The sequence below is a fragment of the Biomphalaria glabrata genome, chromosome 13 (assembly GCF_947242115.1).
Source record: "Biomphalaria glabrata chromosome 13, xgBioGlab47.1, whole genome shotgun sequence".
NCBI classification, from domain to species: Eukaryota; Metazoa; Mollusca; class Gastropoda; family Planorbidae; genus Biomphalaria; species Biomphalaria glabrata.
Window position 1 is genome coordinate 36,926,301 of NC_074723.1, and position 19,390 is coordinate 36,945,690.

The window sequence follows — 19,390 nt, forward strand, 5'->3', positions numbered from 1 at the left end:
AAAAGGAAAATGGCAGGGGTCCTGGTGCATGTGGTCTCTGGCCGCGAGTCTGACACTCCGTCAGACAGAACAGTGTACACTGTTCTCATTCAGGTTGGTGAAAGGGAGCTCTTGTTCACTTTTGCTGGCTTAGAGTTCCAAGAGCCGAAGGCTTAACTCTATCTAACAGTTTCAAGAAGAAGTAGAAGAAGAAACAGAAAATGTCTAAATAGCCAACTCTTTGTTGATGTTATTTTTCTTCCTATTACAGATTCAAATGTTTCAGTAGAAAAGAAAGTTGGTTTGGATACAGTCTTTGATTACTTCTTCAGTTACTGGAACATTGTTTTACAATGGCGTCTGCAGTATCTTTGGTGGTTGCTGTTCTTGGCTGCATTGTTTCTGTTGTGATTTACAAACAGTGGGAATCTAATCCTGAAAGAAAATACAACCTTGATCTGTTACAGTCCTACACATATAACTTTCAGCAGGCTCTGGAGGAAAGAGCCCAAAATATGAAGAAATATTCATTTCCATATAATCCAGCTGGAGTGGACAGGAGAACACATTTATCTCTACAAGAATTTCAAGAAGTTTATGATGGAGTTTGGTATGTACTGTATTTGTTTGTCATTAGAAGTATTTCATGACTTTATTTTATTTACATGTTTCTGTCAAACTTAGTAACTTTAAATGTTTCTTTTAGGTTTTTTAGTTTTTATGAAGTAAAAATTCAGCTAAAATTTAAGCCTCAGAGAACAATTTTTTTTACTTACACAAGAACATAGTGTCATAAGGAATAAGAGCTTACCTTTGAAAATGAAATTTCATTTCCTAACGAAGCTGGGATTTTTTATTTTAAGTCATCCTTGGGTAAACCAAACTGACTTTAATGAATGACTGTTGGGCTGGCCAAATAACACCCTCCTTGTTGATGGCCATTTAAACGAGTGAACTTTTATCACCAAATGCTTAAAAAACCACTCAGCCAAATAACCTTTCTGTTACTGCCTCTTCTGTCGACCTATGTGTACTATTCACCTATTGAGGCACCTAGCTTGTCACTAGTATTTATAATTAAAGCTATCTTATCTTATATAATACAGACGTTACTTCAAAAAAGAAGATGATTACATCCTACACTTCATGCATATTAACCAATGACTTAACTTCTGCCAAGTCACTGGTTTTCCTGGCTAGCTCAGGCAACCCATTCCATGCTCTAGTAGCACTAGGGAAGAAGGAGTATTTGTACAAATTTGTCCTAGCATATGGGACGAGGAATGTGCCTTTATAAGCTACTTGGGGAACACAGATTGAATTGATAATAAATGAACTCTACTACAGATATAAACTTTGTTCTTAGAAAAAAAAATCACTAAAACATCATAACTTCAATATTATACTCCTGGCACTAGTAACGGGACCTAAACAGAGACTGAAACAGATTTCCTCCTGTAATCCTATCTACCCCTGACCCCAGTTACCCTTAGTCTGACCTACCCTTGACATCTCCCCTCATGCTCTGTCAGTCTCTATTGTATGGGCTACTAGTTGTCTCCATGCAGTCTCCCTTGTACAGATAATTGACTTCTGCTGCTGTTTCTAAATGCTAACAAGGGCAAAATTTAATGTTTCTAACTGCTAACAAGGGCAAAAACACTTTCCTTATATGACTAATCTTCTATAATAGATTTTGTTCTGATAAGTTTATAACAGCCTAAACAAAGATGCAAAAACAAAATTGCTTTTTTTTTTTTACTCCAGATTAATTTCTATAAAAACATTAAAACACTTTTTATCTCCTAAGCAATCAATCTTTGACTGACTTCAGTAAACTTAGTGTCTACTAACGTATATATACATGTGTCTTGTATTGAACTTGTCCTTTAGACTTTGATCATATTTCTGCTCTACAGGCCAGTCATTATTACAGATGTTGTTCCAACATGGCCTGCTTATAATTGGTCCATATCATACTTCCGAGAGAACTATGCTGACTCTAATATTGTCATGTCAGTGGCTGTAAGTTATTTGCTTAATATAGAGTACAATCTTTATAAGTTTTATAAATAAGTTTCAGAACTGAAGATCATTGCAGTCTGCAGTGTTTTGATGGGAACTGTTGTGGAGATTGAACACACCACAATACAAGGAGGCAAAGTAACAACAGAATGTATTCATAGTTCTTCACCACCATTGTTGATTAAGCTGATGTGTGGCGTAGATGTAAATGCTTGAGCAAGCTTAGCTTTAGACTGCACCATGTTGAGAGGAGTGGTAGCTAGACATTCAATGGAAAGCTAAACAATGATGATCTCAGCCAACAAAGAAAAAATTAGCGCTATAAGGCTTTACTTTCTAACACGCTGCAAGGCTGTACTTTCAGATATGAAATATGTGGGCATGAATGCCTCTTCAAAACAGGGCTTTACAGCTTCAATAAGCAATGCTCCACAAGATAAGTCATAGTTGTTTAACAACTGAAGAAGGTTAACAACAATCTGTGTGATTATCTTATCCTCTAAACCATATCCTCTTTGAATGCCCCTCCCTAATCCACCTTAGGCAGACACTACTTCCACTACAGCCCAACATAACCAAACACCCTGTACGGCAGTGCTGAACAACTGAAGAAAACTGGACACTTTTTTTCCTTGGCACAGTCTGCAAAAGAGCTCACAGCTCAGCAGCAATAAAGCTGGCTAGAAGAAGAAGAAGAAGAAGAAGAATCTTATCTTCTTCTTATAAAATACAGACATTACTTCAAAAAAGAAGATGATTACATCCTACGCGTCAAGCATCTAGTCATTCATGTTAACCGATGACTTAAATTCTGCCAAGTCATTGGTTTTCCTTGCTGACTTAGGCAACCCATTCCAAGCTCTAATAGCGCTAGAAGGAGCATTTGTACAAATTTGTCCTAGCATATGGAACAAGATGTGTCTTTCTGAGTATTGTATTAAATTTTGTTTTTGTATTGTAATATTATGGTTCAGTGTTTTATGTATAATTGCTACTTTACTTTTCAATCTACTTTCCTGAAGGCTTTCTAAATTTACTGATTTTACTAAAGGTGTTACTCTAGTCCAATGTGAATATTCGTCTGTTATGAATTTCACTGCTCTATTTTGTGTCTGTTCCATTTTCTTAATGTTTTCTTGAGTTGAGGGGGTCCCAAACAGAGGATGCATATTCTATTATTGGCCTAACCAAGGTTAAATAACATTTTAGTTTGATGTTCTTTATCATAATGACCAACTCCCTTAATTCTCCCCAACAGACCTCAACTCTTAATAATAATAATAATAATAATTTTTTTTGTAAAGCGCTGTTAACAAACAAAATGTAGACTCAAGGTGCTGTAATAACATTACAAACACAAACACGACAATAGAAATAAAAAACTAATCGAAAAAAGTTTTAAACAAGTAGATCTTAATGTTCTTCTTAGAAGTGGTATAGTATGTTGTCTGTCTGAGATCAATGGGGAGTGAGTTCCAAACCTTTGGTCCGTGCACTGAAAAAGCCCGCAGACCGTAGCTTTTGAGGGAGAAACGTGGCACCACTAAAAGCGTTGAGTCCATTGAGCGCATGGCTCTCTGGGGGACATATGGAGTAATCAGTTCGCTAAGGTGCAAGGGCATCTCATTGTTATATATACACTGATGACAAAGTGTGGTGACCTTGTAATCGATTCTCGCTTTCACTGGAAGCCAATGGAGCGTGCGCAATAGCGTAGTAGCAGAATCTTGTCTAGTTTTTTTAAGGACTATTCTAGTGGCATTGTTCTGTATACGTTGCAGCTTGGCTATTTTGTCATCAGGTATACAGCTCTTCTCTTCAAAACAATTATGTTTAAATACAGAAGCTTTGAATTGTAGTGCTTTAATTTTTCAACCAACAACACATATCCCCTTTTGATACAATATAAATGAAATATTGATTTGTTCATCATTCACTTATTTTAATTTTAATTTGTTTCCCACACAATAAACTCTGTATTTATGTGCTTTTATCCTATACAAACCTATGTGTTCATGCCATAAAGAGATGTCTCTCTATAACTTCTCTAGCGTCAAACGTTACTCAAAGATCAATATTTTATCACAGAACAAAAGCAGCTTGGTAGTGAAGCTGAGCTGGTTCCTAGACAACATCCAGACTGTAAGCCAGGACTCTTGGCTGTACTTGCAAGATGAACTCTTTCTACTGCAGCACCAGGAGCTGAGAGAGCAGGTCCCAAGCACAGTAAGTTAGCAGCTTTATGAATAATTTCCCTTTTTTTTTCATCCATTGGGAGGATGTTTGGTGCACGATTATTGACTCTTTCATAACTTCATACCATCTATCTTGATACTCTGCATGGTGGACAGTAGTACAGTTAGGGTGTTTATGAATAATTTCATTAGTTTTCATCCCTTAGCTTATTTGGTGCACAATTATTGACTCTTTCATAACTTTATACCATCTATTTTGATACTCTGCATGATGGACAGTAGTACAGTTAGGGTGTTTATGAATAATTTCCCTTTTTTTTCTCATCCCTTAGCCCATTTGGTGCACTGTTATTGACTCTTTCACTACTTCATGTCATCTATTTTGGTTCTCTGCTCTTTTCTGTATTCTTTAAAAAATAATCAAGAAGAGAAGATGGATTTCTTTGGTTCAATGACTAATATCATAACAAATGATGGCAGTATTTGAAAGAGTCATTAGTAGACCCTAATGCCACTAAGCAAAGCCGTTCATCTAACGACCTTCAAATCCTAGCTCTGGAGACCATTAATACCTTCAAGCCCAGTGCTATTTTTGCATACACTGATGGGTCGGCATCAATAGATTCTGGAAGAGCAGGCTATGGAGCCTACATCGACTTTCTTGGCTCTTACACAGTCAAAATCTTTGGACCATGTGGTAGTGTTTGCAGTTTTGATGCGGAGACCATGGCAGTCTGTGAAGCCTTAAAAGTCATTGACTCTCAACTCGGCAAGGGACATTTGAGGGCAACACAGATTGTTGTGGTCACTGACTCAAAATCTGTACTACAGGCTTTGCAAAGCCCCGGACCATGGCCCCCCAATATCAACAGTGTCATCATGGCTTTACATAACATCAAACAATGCTATGGCACCCCTGTAATAATGCAGTGGGTACCGAGTCACATAGGTGTGACTGGCAACACAATCGCAGACTCTTTGGCCCACCAGGAAGGGCTAATTCCACCCACTTATCAGGCTGTAAGCTTTCATCAAGCCCTGGCTATAATACAAAAAACAGAAATGGAAAAGTGGTTTGAGTGCTGGGACAAGTCCCAAAAAGCCCGTGGAGTCTGGGAGCGCATGAGGCGCCCTGACCACTGTTGGCTCATATTTCTCACGGCTATGGCCAAATTTTGATTCACGGTGCCCCCGCTGCGGGGAAGAAGAGGAAACCGTGCCTCATATTCTGTTTGACTGCCCCAGACTTGCTGATCTCCGTCTCGACAGGTCTGGGAAACCCAAAATTCTCGACCTGTTTGGCGACATTTATGCACTACGCAAGACAGCAGGGTTTCTGTCCAGGGCTTTTGCAAGAGAGGATTTGAGCCTCTCAAGCCCTCACTCTAATGGAGTTTGATGATGATGATGATGATTGGCTGTTTCACAACTTCATACCATCTATTTTGATACTCTGCATGCTGGACAGAAGTACAGTTAGGGTGTTTATGAATAATTAAATTTTGTTTTCATCCCTTAGCCCATTTGGTGCACTGTTATTGACTCTTTCACTACTTCATGTCATCTATTTTGGTTCTCTGCTCTTTTCTGTATTCTTTAAAAAATAATCAAGAAGAGAAGATGGATTTCTTTGGTTCAATGACTAATATCATTACAAATGATGGCAGTATTTGAAAGAGTCACCTACTTAGGTCTAAACTTATAATGCTTTCTCTTCTCAACCATTCACTTCTATTTCCAGATTTAGAAAGTCCTGTTTAACTTTCAAGAAAAAAAAAACATAAAAAAATTATTATAATAAAAAACATGAAAATGTAAACAGTATATTGTTATGACATGATTAGGATTTACTATTTGTTTCGGGAATAAGGGGAAAGTTTTACTTAGTGACAAGTGACATGACAGATCTTTAAAAAACAAGAACGCTCTAAGTACGCTATAAACAAGATGCTTTGTGTAGAACATTAGGAATAACCAGTAGTAGATATACAGCTTTACTCAAAGACATTCGACGGATCCCTGCTTAAGTATTAAAAGTGTTTATTGTTTAACACTAGCGTCGACTCCATTTATCGATTGTTGACCTTTCGTCTGTGTTCATGTTCAGCATTAAGTTCGGTGTTACCTCAGTTGGATTTGTTCCTATTTCAAGTACTTATCACTGCGGTAGAGCACAACAATATCTACTTTAAAGAATTTAATTAACTTAAGAATAGAAAAAAATAAAAGCTTTATGAGCACTCAATTTGTATAGTTGGCACTTTTTGTTTTTAATTTTTTGGAAGAAAAATGAAAAAAAAAAAAAGATTAGCTAAATTATCTTCTTTTTCTGTACAAGACATGAAGAGGTCTTCTTTCATCTACAAAAGTTAAAAAAAAAACTTGCTATATCATTCTACTGCTTTAGGAGCAAATTATAAACACTGCCTTCCACCTAATAGGAGTGATATGTTAAAGGAATGTATATGCTTATTAGCAATGACTGAAGCAATGATATTGTACTCCTCTTCTCCCGGGGGGAGGAGGGGGGCTTGTCTGGTGGATCCAACTGTCATCATTTTCACATTAAGTTCTTCAGAACTATGTCTAAAACAAAATCTCAGAATTAATGTAACCCTATCTTTGCTTGCACATTGTTTAATCTGATCTAATAATAAGGCCTGGCTTCGAGTCCTAGGATTAATGAGGAATGCAGTATTTCCTGTGGCTACGCAGCCCCTGCGTCCACATCCAGTGCTGGCATAACCATTGTCCTCCGGTGGTTGATTAAGATTTTCTTTTCGCCGTCTATGTCTGTCCTCTGGAGCTGATTTTCTTTTGGTCTCAAATGTGTATCCCACGGCCTTTGTAAATGACCTTTAGCTGTTTCATTCTGAAGCTGCCTGCATTATAATTAATATCAATTTATACTGTATATAATTTCATTGAGTCTATATTTTTAATTAAAAGATTTTTTCCCTTTTTTTTTTTTTTTTAGATTTACACAAGTGAAAACTTTTTTGACTTGTTTCCTGTAGAAGTACGACCTTGGGATTGTTACTTTCTCTGGGGAACTGCCCACTCAAGGTCATCTCTACATATTGACCCATATAACTGGACAGGAACAAACGCTGTCATTAGTGGACTGAAGAAATGGAAAGTAAGCAATAACAATTTGTCTTCACTGTCTCTTGTCGAGCTCCTTTTTACAAGGCTTAAATCAACTCACTCTTTCTGTCTGTCTTTATGGTATTATTTCTCCCATACACAATCTCGAATTAAGCAGAAATTTTGCACAATTATTTCTTTTACCTGACAATACAAGAATAAATGATAGATATTAACCAATTAGTTTATTAAGTATTGAAAATTAATTACTTTGTTTGGTATGTCTGGGTCAATGATGCATAAAATGACATGACTGACCCAAACTAAGTGATACAATTAAACTTAAAATAAACTTTTTTTTTTTAATTTTTTTAAATGTTTTTTTTAACAACTGTACTTGATTTTGAAAAGATTTATGACCTGGTTTGACCCTAACCTTATTGTTTCATTTACATTGCATGCAGCTTATTAAACCTGGTCAGGACCTTCACTTGTCCATTGTCCAGGATAGAAATTGTGGATTTCCTTTGGAGTGTAAAAAATACAATAGGTAATTAGATGTTGTCACGTGAGGTCTGAGCCAGGTCCTGACTTTAGTGCTCTGGATAGCCTTGGCATGTTCTAATCTAGTTTAGAAATTATTAGTGCTTTAAAATTCTATAAAAATTGCTGTGTGGCAAGCCATATTACAACAAAATCTTGCAAATAAATTTATTTGCTCTAATTTTTGTTTCCCCGATACAAGCAAACATCATAGTAGCCCTGAACATTGACCTGTGGCATATTAACATGCTATTAATGTAGACGAATAGCTAGTTGCCAGGTCTTAGGTCTGTTGTACTGACCTAAAGAAATACAAGAAATTCTAACACTGACCTGTGGCATGCTAACCTCTTGTGAGTGAAGACCAATAGCTTGTTTCCAGGTCACAGGTCTGATGTACTGATGAAATAAAAGAAATTCTGACAATTCTGTGCATGTTAAATGTTAAAGATCAGCATTCACGTGAAGCAGTGAATATCTTTGTTTTGAGTTGCATTATATATCATCTGTTCCTTAGTTTGTTGGATCATTGGGGCACCACATATGACCTGTTAATCATCTCTCTCCATTTCTGTGTTTTGCCAGGACAGGCCCGTCCATTCCTTAAAGCTGTCTTCTCATGTATTTTATCAGCCTCTCATTCCTGGTACTGTTCCTTGTAGAAACGTCTCTGTGAAATTTGCAGTATTGACTTGCATTTTTTTTTACCTTGGTCTAAAGGTCATCATACAGTCCATTATTATGTATGAGTGAATAGAAAACGTATCATGTACAATATACTAAATGAAAGTGTTGTCACATTGTGCAGTTACAAGAGAAGGATTAATGTATGATTATTACTCCCTCGTTTAGCTTTTGGTTGCTGACTTGTAACCTCTGCTGAAGTCTGTGTCAACCAAAAGTAGGGTTCTTATTTGTTCTGCGTTGGTTGACACACATAAATGTTTATCCCCATCATTCTATGAACAACATGGCTTATCTTGTGAGAATCGAGTTGTGGTTGGTATAGTCTCCCTTGAACATCAGTTATATCCTCCCTCCCAATCTTCTCTCAGATGATGGCCTCAGCAGACAGTGAAATGATTTGGTATCAGCTGCCTTTCATGAGCTGACAGTTTGTCATACTGTTCAAGGTTTTCTTATTCTTGTGTTCTAGACTCACTCCTGAAGCTATTGTAATATTAGAGTTTGTGAAGCTTCAAGGAATCTGATGGATGTGTGGATTCTAATAGATGGAGATTGTTAGTGGATTCTAATAGATGGAGATTGTTAGTGGATTCTAATAGATGGAGATTGTTAGTGGATTCTAATAGATGGAGATTGTTAGTGGATTCTAATAGATGGAGATTGTTAGTGGATTCTAATAGATGGAGATTGTTAGTGGATTCTAATAGATGGAGATTGTTAGTGGATTCTAATAGATGGAGATTGTTAGTGGATTCTAATAGATGGAGATTATTAGTGGATTCTAATAGATGGAGATTATTGTTAGTGGATTCTAATAGATGAAAATTGTTAGTGGATTTTAATATATGGAAAATATTGTTAGTGAATTCTAATAGATAGAAATTATTGTTAGTGGATTCTAATAGATGGAGATTGTTAATGGATTCTTATAGATGGAGATTGTTAATGGATTCTAATAGATGGAGATTGTTAATGGAATCTAATAGATGGAGATTATTGTTGGACTGAAGTATTTTGATTATATTTAAATTTGGCAGCTTATTATCATTAGTATTATTACGATTAAAACAAACTAGAAAACTATGACCTATCAGCAGCACTTGCATTAACCTGCTCAATGACATTTTAAAAAAATCTATACATTAATTCAAATTCATTTGTTGTTTTTTAACAGACCTGGCTCACCCCTTGCTTAACTTTTGTCTCCATATTTTTTTTTAGTTGAATGTGGGCTTCTTTTAAAATCATCTCTTAAGTTTCCAAAGGTTGTTTTTTTTTTCATCAGTTTGTTCTTATGGAATGGTCAGAATTAAAATCAATTATCTGCAATTCATTCTTCTTTAAAAATAATGCACAATTCGCTAAACTCATTTATGATGTAAAAAATATAGCTAAGTTAGCATAGTGGTTTCTAATGCAAATACTAACGAGACATGAAAGAAATTTAAATAATCTTTTTAATTTAATTTCCCAAAAAAATGTTAGATTTATTTTACAAAATTAAAGATATATAAAATCTATCGAAGATAAGTTGTATAACACATAATTACATCATTGAACATGTTCATATCATTTCTTGGATTAAGTCATTTCTTGGATTAAGTCATTTCTTGGATTAAGTCATTTCTTGGGTTAAGTCATTTTTTGGGTTGTCATTTCTCAGGTTAAGTCATTTCTTGGATTAACTCATTTCTTTCCACAAAAAATTAAAAATGTAACTAGAAAACCAAAATCAAATCTCGAAGAAAATAGTTGCGGGGAAGGGGGGGAGTGTGACGATGGGTTTTCTGTAATATTAAAACAGAAACTGTGTGTGATTCTCTTTGTCTAGCTGTGGAATAAATGTTTTAGACTGAGTATAATTAATTTGTAATAATAATTAAGTAAACCTCTGCAACCCCCATGTCTTAGTGAATTGCAACTAGACTTGCAAATGAATAAAGCACAAACAAATCCAGGAATAACATTCAGAAGACTTGAATCTAGAAATCCAAAGAGAATGATTTCACAAATAGAAATCTCCAGGAAGAATTACAATTACTTGTGATTGTTAATCTAATTCAATTAGGTCATTAAAACCATGTCTTGTTTAAACAAATGAATCATAAAGCCCCCAATAATCTGTTCCACACATCTTAGATACTATTTCTGACACTCTTGAATGAACCTGTGAATTTGAGGTCAGGATGTGTTGTAGCAAGCTGGGATAGTTTTCTAGAAGAGCAATCTAGAAATGAAAACTTCCTATCTTCATTCAATCATATAAGGGACTAAGCAAGAATTTGACACTCTTCTTCTATCATGGTATCATTATTGTTGTAGGATTGAGTGACCTTATTGATTGAATCGACTAAGAAGATGGTTAGAGGATCCTAAGACTGACATTGAAAACATTAACAATGTGACTTTGTGCTTTTTTTTCCCCCCAATAATCAGATTTATGTTTTGAATTGTTATTTAATTAATTGTGTTAAGAGGTGCCTGGATAGGGAGCATACATTGTTGAGAGTTGTGTCCTAGCCATAAGGTTTACCCAGAGGACAATCAAAAAAAAAAAGGTCTATCTGTAACATTGTTACAGTTGTGTTTATTGATGGATTTAGTCATATTTTAGTCTATTGAAAAGTGGGGTAGGTAGAGTTCTGATTTTCTTGCCTACTTCTGACTCCTGCCATGTCAACTAAAGTGACAAAGTTAAAAAACAACCAAAAAATGAATGTCATATTTTTGTACTAATGTCAAGTTTCCCAAGTCTTCTCTTTCCTCTTGGTCTTCTCTCTTCTAAACTTATAATTAAAACTCTTCTTCTTCATTGCTGTACTCTTGTAGTTTTTTGTGTGTGTTTTTTCTTCACTTTTTTTTAGATGTGATAGTTTCGATACTTTTAGTAAAAATTGTTTAAATTGTTTTTTTTTAACTCATTCCAGTCCTCTAGATTTGTTTACGTCCTCTAGTGAAATTGATCAGTTACTGGATCACATCCAGTTTGTTGAAGTTGATCAAAGGGCAGGGGATTTGTTGATCATCCCCACTGGCTGGTTTCATCAGGTTAGTTTACATTTTTTTACCTTTACCTATCCCTTAGTCTGTTGGACCATGGGGCATCATGCAAGATTTGTCAACCGTCGCTCTGTCTTTTGCCTTGGATAGAATCTCTTTCGATGGCAGTTGAATGGCAATAGTTTAAATACTTTTTACTAATCATGAGTTCTTGTTTCAAAAGTAAAAGAATGAACTTACTTTAAATAAAAAGAATATTGAATACAAACTTTTGTAAGTTGACCATTTTATAACAAAAATCTGCTAACATAAATGGTTAAAGTTAAACAGATACATAAATGTGTGTGTGAAAATTCATTTAAAATTTGAGAGGAAATGCCAATGAGTGTCATAAACTTCTTGGATACCAATCCCAACTTGAGCTTAGATGTGTTAGATAAGCGCCTAAAAACAGCATGGAAACCTTCTCCTAGATTCCCTCCCCCCACACACACACACATGTCCACACAAGAGATTGAACCAGAAAGCTCTGGGCATGTTATAACATGAAAGTTGTGGTAGATACAATTTGTAAAATGGTAAGAAACAAATAAAGACATAAAAAAATACATTTTTTTAAAGACAATACCTCCGTACCTACAACTTAAAATATAGAATATAAAATAAAATTTACAAAAAATTATTCGGTTTCAACCAGCTATCAAACCCATCATTTTGACACAGTAATGTGTCAAATTGTGCATTAAACAATTGATCCACCAGGACTTTGTATTTTTAACAATTAGTTATTGATATTAGCATTATTTTTCCATCTAGATATCATACTAGACCTAGACTTCTGATTTAGAACTCTTAAGATCTAAGCTAGATCCTGATCTACTTCTAGATCTAGAATCTAGTAATTGATATTACATTCACATACAAAAAATATTAGTAAAGTTTAGATATTCTTTCAATAAAAATTGAAGTAACTTAAAATTTACTCTTTTATCGTATAATTTCGTTACTCTAAAGCTGACTACGCCATTTATGACTTTCTAGGCCTTACATATGAAAATGCATATGAAAAAAATTCTTTTCTGCTATTATGCAGTGTTTTCTATTATGTTGATTTTGACATGCTAACAGTTAAGTTGTTTTCAAGTCTATTGATTATATTCTGTCTATCTACAGGCCTATAATGTGGAGCCAACACTGGCATTGTCTCAACAGATCATGAACGCCAAGAACTTCAAAGTTGTGTTGGAGGAAATCTTCAAGGCAGACAATTTACCAAAGTCTTGCCTAACTCAGGATGTACTGATGCTCTCCCCTGAACATTTAGTAAGTAGCACATTTGTGATTGGTAACAACTTTTTTTTTTCAGATATAACGATTATAACCTTCACTTTCACCTAGCCCTTAGTCAGATCAGATCAGTTGATCATTTAGAACTTTGACTAACATTAAATTAACTTTGGGAACATGAAATGTACCAAGATACCTGTGTGTAGTCGCTGATTGAACTCTTTATGTTGTCTGTTGTATTTATGTGTATTTTTCTGTTGGTGTTGTCTTTATATGAGAAAAGAGTCCTTGTAATCACAACAAATTTCCGTAAGGATCAATAAAGCAGTCTTAGTCTTAGTCTTGGTCTCATTAACTTATAATGATAAATTATTTATGTTTTATTCAATGTGTGTGTGTGTGTGTATATAAGTGTGGTCATTTTGTTCTCTTTCTTCTTATACTTTCAATATTTGTTGCACCCTTTTTTTTTAACTCAAGTTCTTATCTTATCTTATATAAATCAGACGTTACTTCAAAAAAGAAGATGATTACGTCCTACGTGTCATGCATTCAGTCATGCACATTAACCAATGACTTAAATTCTGCCAAGTCACTGGTTTTCCTGGCTAGCTCAGGCAACCTATTCCATGCTCTAATAGCACTAGGGAAGAAGGAGTATTTGTACAAATTTGTCCTAGCTTATGGGATGAGGAATGTGCCTTTATCTTTGTGTCTTTCAGAGTATTTTATTAAATTTTGTTTTTGTATTTGAAGATTATGGTTCAGTGTTTTATATATAATTGCTACTTTACTTTTAAGTCTTCTATCCTGAAGGCTTTCTACATTTACTGATTTTTACTAAAGGTGTTACTCTAGTCAAGTGTGAATATTCGTTTGTTATGAATCTCACTGCTCTATTTTGTGTCTGTTCCAGTTTCTTAATGTTTTCTTGAGTTGGGGGGTCCCCAAACAGAGGATGCATATTCTATTATTGTCCTAACCAAGGTTAAATAACATTTTATTTTTATGTTTAATGATTTATAGAAATTTCTTAAATTCTTTCCTGATGTTCTAATGTATTTTTTTACAGGTTAAACATGTGATGTCCAAACTTCCAGAAGAAATCTTGAAGAAAGGTGCAGAAGAAACACGTAAAGTGTTAGAGAGTATCCAGATACCTCCTACACAAACATCAGATGTCACATAATCTATGTTTGTGGAATCGTAGTTGCCAGTTTTACACAGTGTCCCCTAGCGTTACAAACAGATTCAATCATGATTGACATCTGCAAAGCCTATTGGGATTAACATAACAATCTGACTGGCTATGGTAGACATGTCTACCATTCTGCATAATGTGAAATCATGATGCAAAATTTAAAAAAAAATCCAGCTGTTCCACCGTTGTGCATTTACGCTATTCTATTCCAGAAAATAGCCATGTCAAAGTGATCTACATCAGACAGTGTTTTTTTTTTGCTCCTGCTTCAAAACAAAATAGATTTTAAAATTTCAAATAGAATATACAGAGGAGTTGGATTGAATTTTTCCTGTGAAATCTTGTGACATGGGTGCATTTTGACAAATATTTTCTTCTCAATTTTTCCATTAATTCTGATGACAAACTGACAATGCATGGGCATTACTTTGGCTAAACATGTGAAAGTTTTAGAGACTATTAGAACTTATTTTCCTGCATAGTAAAAAACAAGAAAAACACATATGTCCTAAAAGCAGAGTCAATGTAGTAGATCTTGTGATAGAGTTAAATCATCTTTAACCTTTTGAACCTGCCAGCCCGATTTATCGGTCTGCGCGTAAGAAATCCATGCCCCGCCAGACTGATATATGGGTCTCGCGCACCTTACCTTAAACCAACAGTCCGTAATTAAAAATGTGAAGAAAAAAAACATGTCATGTAGGACTATTTGACTTATGGTAAATGACAGTAATGGCTGCACCCATGAGTGTTTTTTTTTTAAGTATTAAACTGATTTACAAAATGAAAGACAGTCTCTTGATTCAGGTAATCGTAACGCAAAAAGATTAACTCTGCTTGAAGCAGTGAACTATATCCTCAATGGTTCTGAGGATGATGAACTAGATCTAGAAAATGATTACAGTGATAGTGAAATGAAGATTGACTCCGAAGATCATCTAGAATCTAGATGTAGACAAAATCAGTACAGTAAATGAAGACACTAGATCTACACCTGTACCAGCACCAGGTCCATCGAAGGAAAGGGGCGTTGCCCCCAAAATGATTCTTCATCTAAATTTGATTCTGGCTGGTCAGAATTGAACACATTTATCACTCAGCCTAGATCTAGTAATAGAACATTCACAGATATAGCTGGAGCTAAAAACATGCCTCGTCATATTTCAACTCAGAGCACAGCTATTGATTTTCTAGACCTGTTTCTAGATGACAATTTTTGGGAAACGTTTTTGTGAGGAAACAAACAGACGTGCTTCTCAGGTGAAACAACAAAAGCCAAACAGTTATTATGGTAACTGTCCCAGAGCTCAAGGCTTTTTTTGGATTGCGACTTCAAATGGAGCAGTGCATAAAACCCAGGTACGAACACTACTGGGCTAGTTCCAGCAAATCATTTGTGACTGAAACACCTTTTTCCTTAGTGTCATGCAGAAAGATCGCTTTCTGTCTATATGGACACATCTTCATTTTGTTAATGAGCTGAATCCTACTGTAGATAAAACAGACAAAATCTACAAAGTTAGACCAATGCTGAACATGAAGCTTACAAAATTTCAGCACTTTTATTCACTATCCCAATGTCTCAGCTTGGATGAAGGAATTTTTATTCTTCTTCTTCTTCTTCTTCTTCCTCATTGTTATGTTGGAGCATTCAGATGACTAGACCAATACATGAGATGAACTGCGCAGTGGTTTCCAAATCAGGGAGCTCTCCATATAGTTTTCTTTCTATTGGGGGACGAAGGAATGATTCCTTGCAAAGGCCGACTTGCTATCAAGCAGTACATAAAATCAAAACCCATCAAATGGGGAATCAAAGCCTATATGGCTTGTGACTCAAACACAGGCTATATAATGAAGTTGGAAATTTACACCGGCAATACTGACAATGTCATTCCAGAGCTTGGTGTCGTAGGCAGCGTTGTTGTACGACTTTTAGCAACAGGCCACTTGACAAATAAAAACCATATTGTATATATGGACAGTGTCACACTGTTTGACACTTGATTCAATGTTTATGGAACATTTGCTGTTGGAACTGCTATGACAAATACAAAATGTGACCCCCAAAGAACTGACAAAGATGAAAGAGAGGTCAGTCTGAATTTATCTGTCATGGAAATATTACATGCCTAGTTTGGATGGACCAAAGACCCATTCCTTTTATTTCTTCATATCACAATCCAACACACAAGAAAATTTTACCCCAAAGAACTGACAAAGATGAAGAAAATGCTGCGAGTTCAAATCTGAATTTATCTCATGGCAATATTACATGCCTAGTTTGGAATGCCCAAAGACCCATTCATTTTATTTCTTCATATCACAATCCAACACACCAGGGCACCCTGAAAAGAAGAAATAAGGATGGGACAACTGTGGATGTGCCAACACCACAGCTCTGCATTGACTACACCAAATACATGGGTGGTTGTGATGTTAACAACCAGGTTTGTCGCCTCAACAAAACACGTCGTCATTACCGTTGGCCTCGGCGTCTAATTTTAAAAATTTTTCGGGGGCTTACAACAATGCATACATTCATATGGAACAATTCAGTCCCCACAAACAACCAGGCAAAAAGATATAGAACATTCTCAATGTTCATGGATGACATTTGTTTGTCACTTATTGGGGATACAAGAGTTGAAGCAAGAAAGGCTCTACTCCCTCTTGATACACATGTGAGACTACAAAATGTTGGGTGACACCATCCTCAATTGTCCCCAACAGCTACTGGAAATCATTGATGTGTAGTTTGTGCTTACAAATTCAATAAACATGTAAAGCAGTTTCCAGACATGGATTATAATAGCAGGCCTGTCAAGAAAATTAAAACTAAATTTTGGTGCAAATTTTGCCATATGTACTTGTGTATAAAGGAGGGGTCTACACGCTGGGAAGACTGGCATACAAAGAAAGAATATTGGAGATAAACAAATATTTCTCTTTAAATTTTTAATACCAGTAGTTTGTTTTTGTGCATGTTTGTGCATATTTTATAGCCTTGTCTCTGAGGGATTCAACCTATATTGAATCATCAGATGGGCTTTACCGAATGGATGTCTATAGGTGGGATTCTATGATGCTTGTAGGCTCATAGGTTTTTCCTCAGGAGCCCAGGGGAACAGGAGAATAAGGGCAGGGAACTGAGGGTTCAAAGGGTTAAACAGATTTGTTTAACTCTCTTCCCCTATCCCTAATTCTACTGAAAAAAAAAGGTAAAGTTCCCCTTTCAGACTTTGTGATCTATAGGGCAGATGATGTAAAGGTCATCTGTTGCTGTGGTTAACGAGGGTGTCATGTGGCCAGCACAACAACCAAACACCTTTACTTTTCCCCAACTAATCTGGGTCGATTCAAAGGCCCCACCTAAAGATCCCGAAATAAAAAAAAACAAACTCTTAACCAGGATTTTAACCTGGGACTCCAGGTTTTGGAAGCCAAGCACTTTACCACTCAGCTACAGTGCCTCCTATAGTCTAATTGTTCCTTTTTGTGGGTATTCGGGTAGGCATGTCTTCTATTGTTATTCACATAATTATCTCCATCAACTTGTGCATCCCTGAAAAAAAGTAACAAAAGATAACCACCTGGCGATGGGCCCAATCGCTTACTCTGAATTTGTATAAGGACATAGGAGAACATGGTGTAGTGTTTTAACCACTTGGGCTTCCAAATCAAGGTGTCTCTGGTTTGAATCCCGCTGAAGGCTGAGATTTTGAACTTTGGAGTTTTCAGAATGCCTTGGAGTTCACCCAAAGAAAGAGAGTACGTTAACATCCTCTGCCCTATAGATGACAAAGTGTGAAAGAGGAACTTTACCATTCGACTCTCTTGGAGAACTACATATCTTCTTCTTCTTTATTCATTTGTTTCATGCTGAAAATCTGGGGGAAACACTATCATTTTTAATCTACCCTGTTAACATCATGATAATGTGATGGCTTAGTATCATGATAATGTGATGGCTTAGTATTGTGATAATGTGATGGCTTAGTATCATGATAATGTGATGGCTTAGTATCATGATAATGTGATGGCTTAGTATCATGACAATGTTATAGATTAGCTGTCATCTTCTCACTTAGGTTTTTTTTTGGGGGTGGGGGGGCATTGATTTTGATCAGTTGAATGTATTCTAGGCTAGGAAATTAAGTTGCAATAATTGTCTATTTGTGTAATGAAATTTATTTAGATAGCTTATTCTTTAGGCTTTTTCTTGTCAGTAGAAATGACATTGAGCACTTGTAAGCCATTTATACGTTTGACTACGGGTATGTACAATTATAGTAAGTAAAAGTAATTAGAAGATGTGATGCAGGAAATTTAAAAGTAAGTGTCAGGGGGAGGTAAGGCGAGAATGAATGTTAGTTAGATATCTTGGTATGATAGTTATATCCCCTTGTTGTGAATGTGAATAGTATTGCACGCGTTGTGAACTGAGTGATTAAGTCTTCTTTGAATGTGTGAGAGAGTATGTTAGTTCGTGAGGTCTTGCTCCAGGTCCAGGAAGGTTGGACGTTGTTCCTGGACTGGTGTTATGTTTATAGGTTTCATTAGAGTTGATGGACTGGTGTTTATGTATTTCTATTTATAAGTTGATGGATTAGCGATCGTGAATGAATATTTATTTGAGAGTCGATGTCATTGAATATTAAAGTTATTCATTGTTATAATCAAGAGTTGGAGTTTATTCAGTAATAAGTAATTCTAATTGAGTGGATATCTGGAGTCAAACTGTATCAAGTAATAATTGTTCCGTATTTGTGAAACCCCAAGTGAACCACACAACAACCCAAGTCAAAACAATAATGTGAACCATGACAGTAAGTTTTAAGTCAAGTGATCAGCTAGACTATGGTACACCTAAGACATAAGAATGTATTCATTGAAATACTTTATACTGTGGTACACCTAAGACATAAGAATGTATTCATTGAAATACTTTATACTGTGGTACACCTAAGACATAAGAATGTATTCATTGAAATACTTTATACTGTGGTACACCTAAGTCCTAAGACATAAGAATGTATTCATTGAAATACTTTATACTGTGGTACACCTAAGACATAAGAATGTATTCATTGAAATACTTTTTTTTTAACATTTCACCAATATAAATCTGGTTTGCATTTGAACACAAGATGCGATTACATTAGAGGCATCGCCTTGTACTATTGAAGTAATATTTTGATTTGAATGAATGGATGCTAAGATAATCCATGACACCAATGTTCCTTACTCCTGTAGTCAAAAGTGGATGCTAAGATAATCCATGAAACCAATGTTCCCTACTCCTGTAGTCAAAAGTGGATGCTTAGATAATCCATGAAACCAATGTTCCCTACTCCTCAAAAGAGAGTTCTGATTTCTAATTAAC

The 19,390-nt window shown here is 35.6% G+C and overlaps 1 protein-coding gene across 1 annotated transcript; it reads left to right on the forward strand.

Moving 5' to 3' along the window:
* The first annotated feature begins 260 nt into the window (after positions 1–260).
* LOC129922532 (uncharacterized) lies at positions 261–18,468 on the forward strand. Its single transcript, XM_056009124.1, has 8 exons — positions 261–589; positions 1,899–2,004; positions 4,093–4,230; positions 7,177–7,338; positions 7,751–7,836; positions 11,444–11,564; positions 12,690–12,839; positions 13,876–18,468. Exons 1-8 carry the CDS (start codon positions 333–335, stop codon positions 13,990–13,992), a joined length of 1,137 nt encoding a protein of 378 aa, XP_055865099.1. The 5' UTR covers positions 261–332; the 3' UTR covers positions 13,993–18,468.
* Positions 18,469–19,390: the final 922 nt, after the last annotated feature.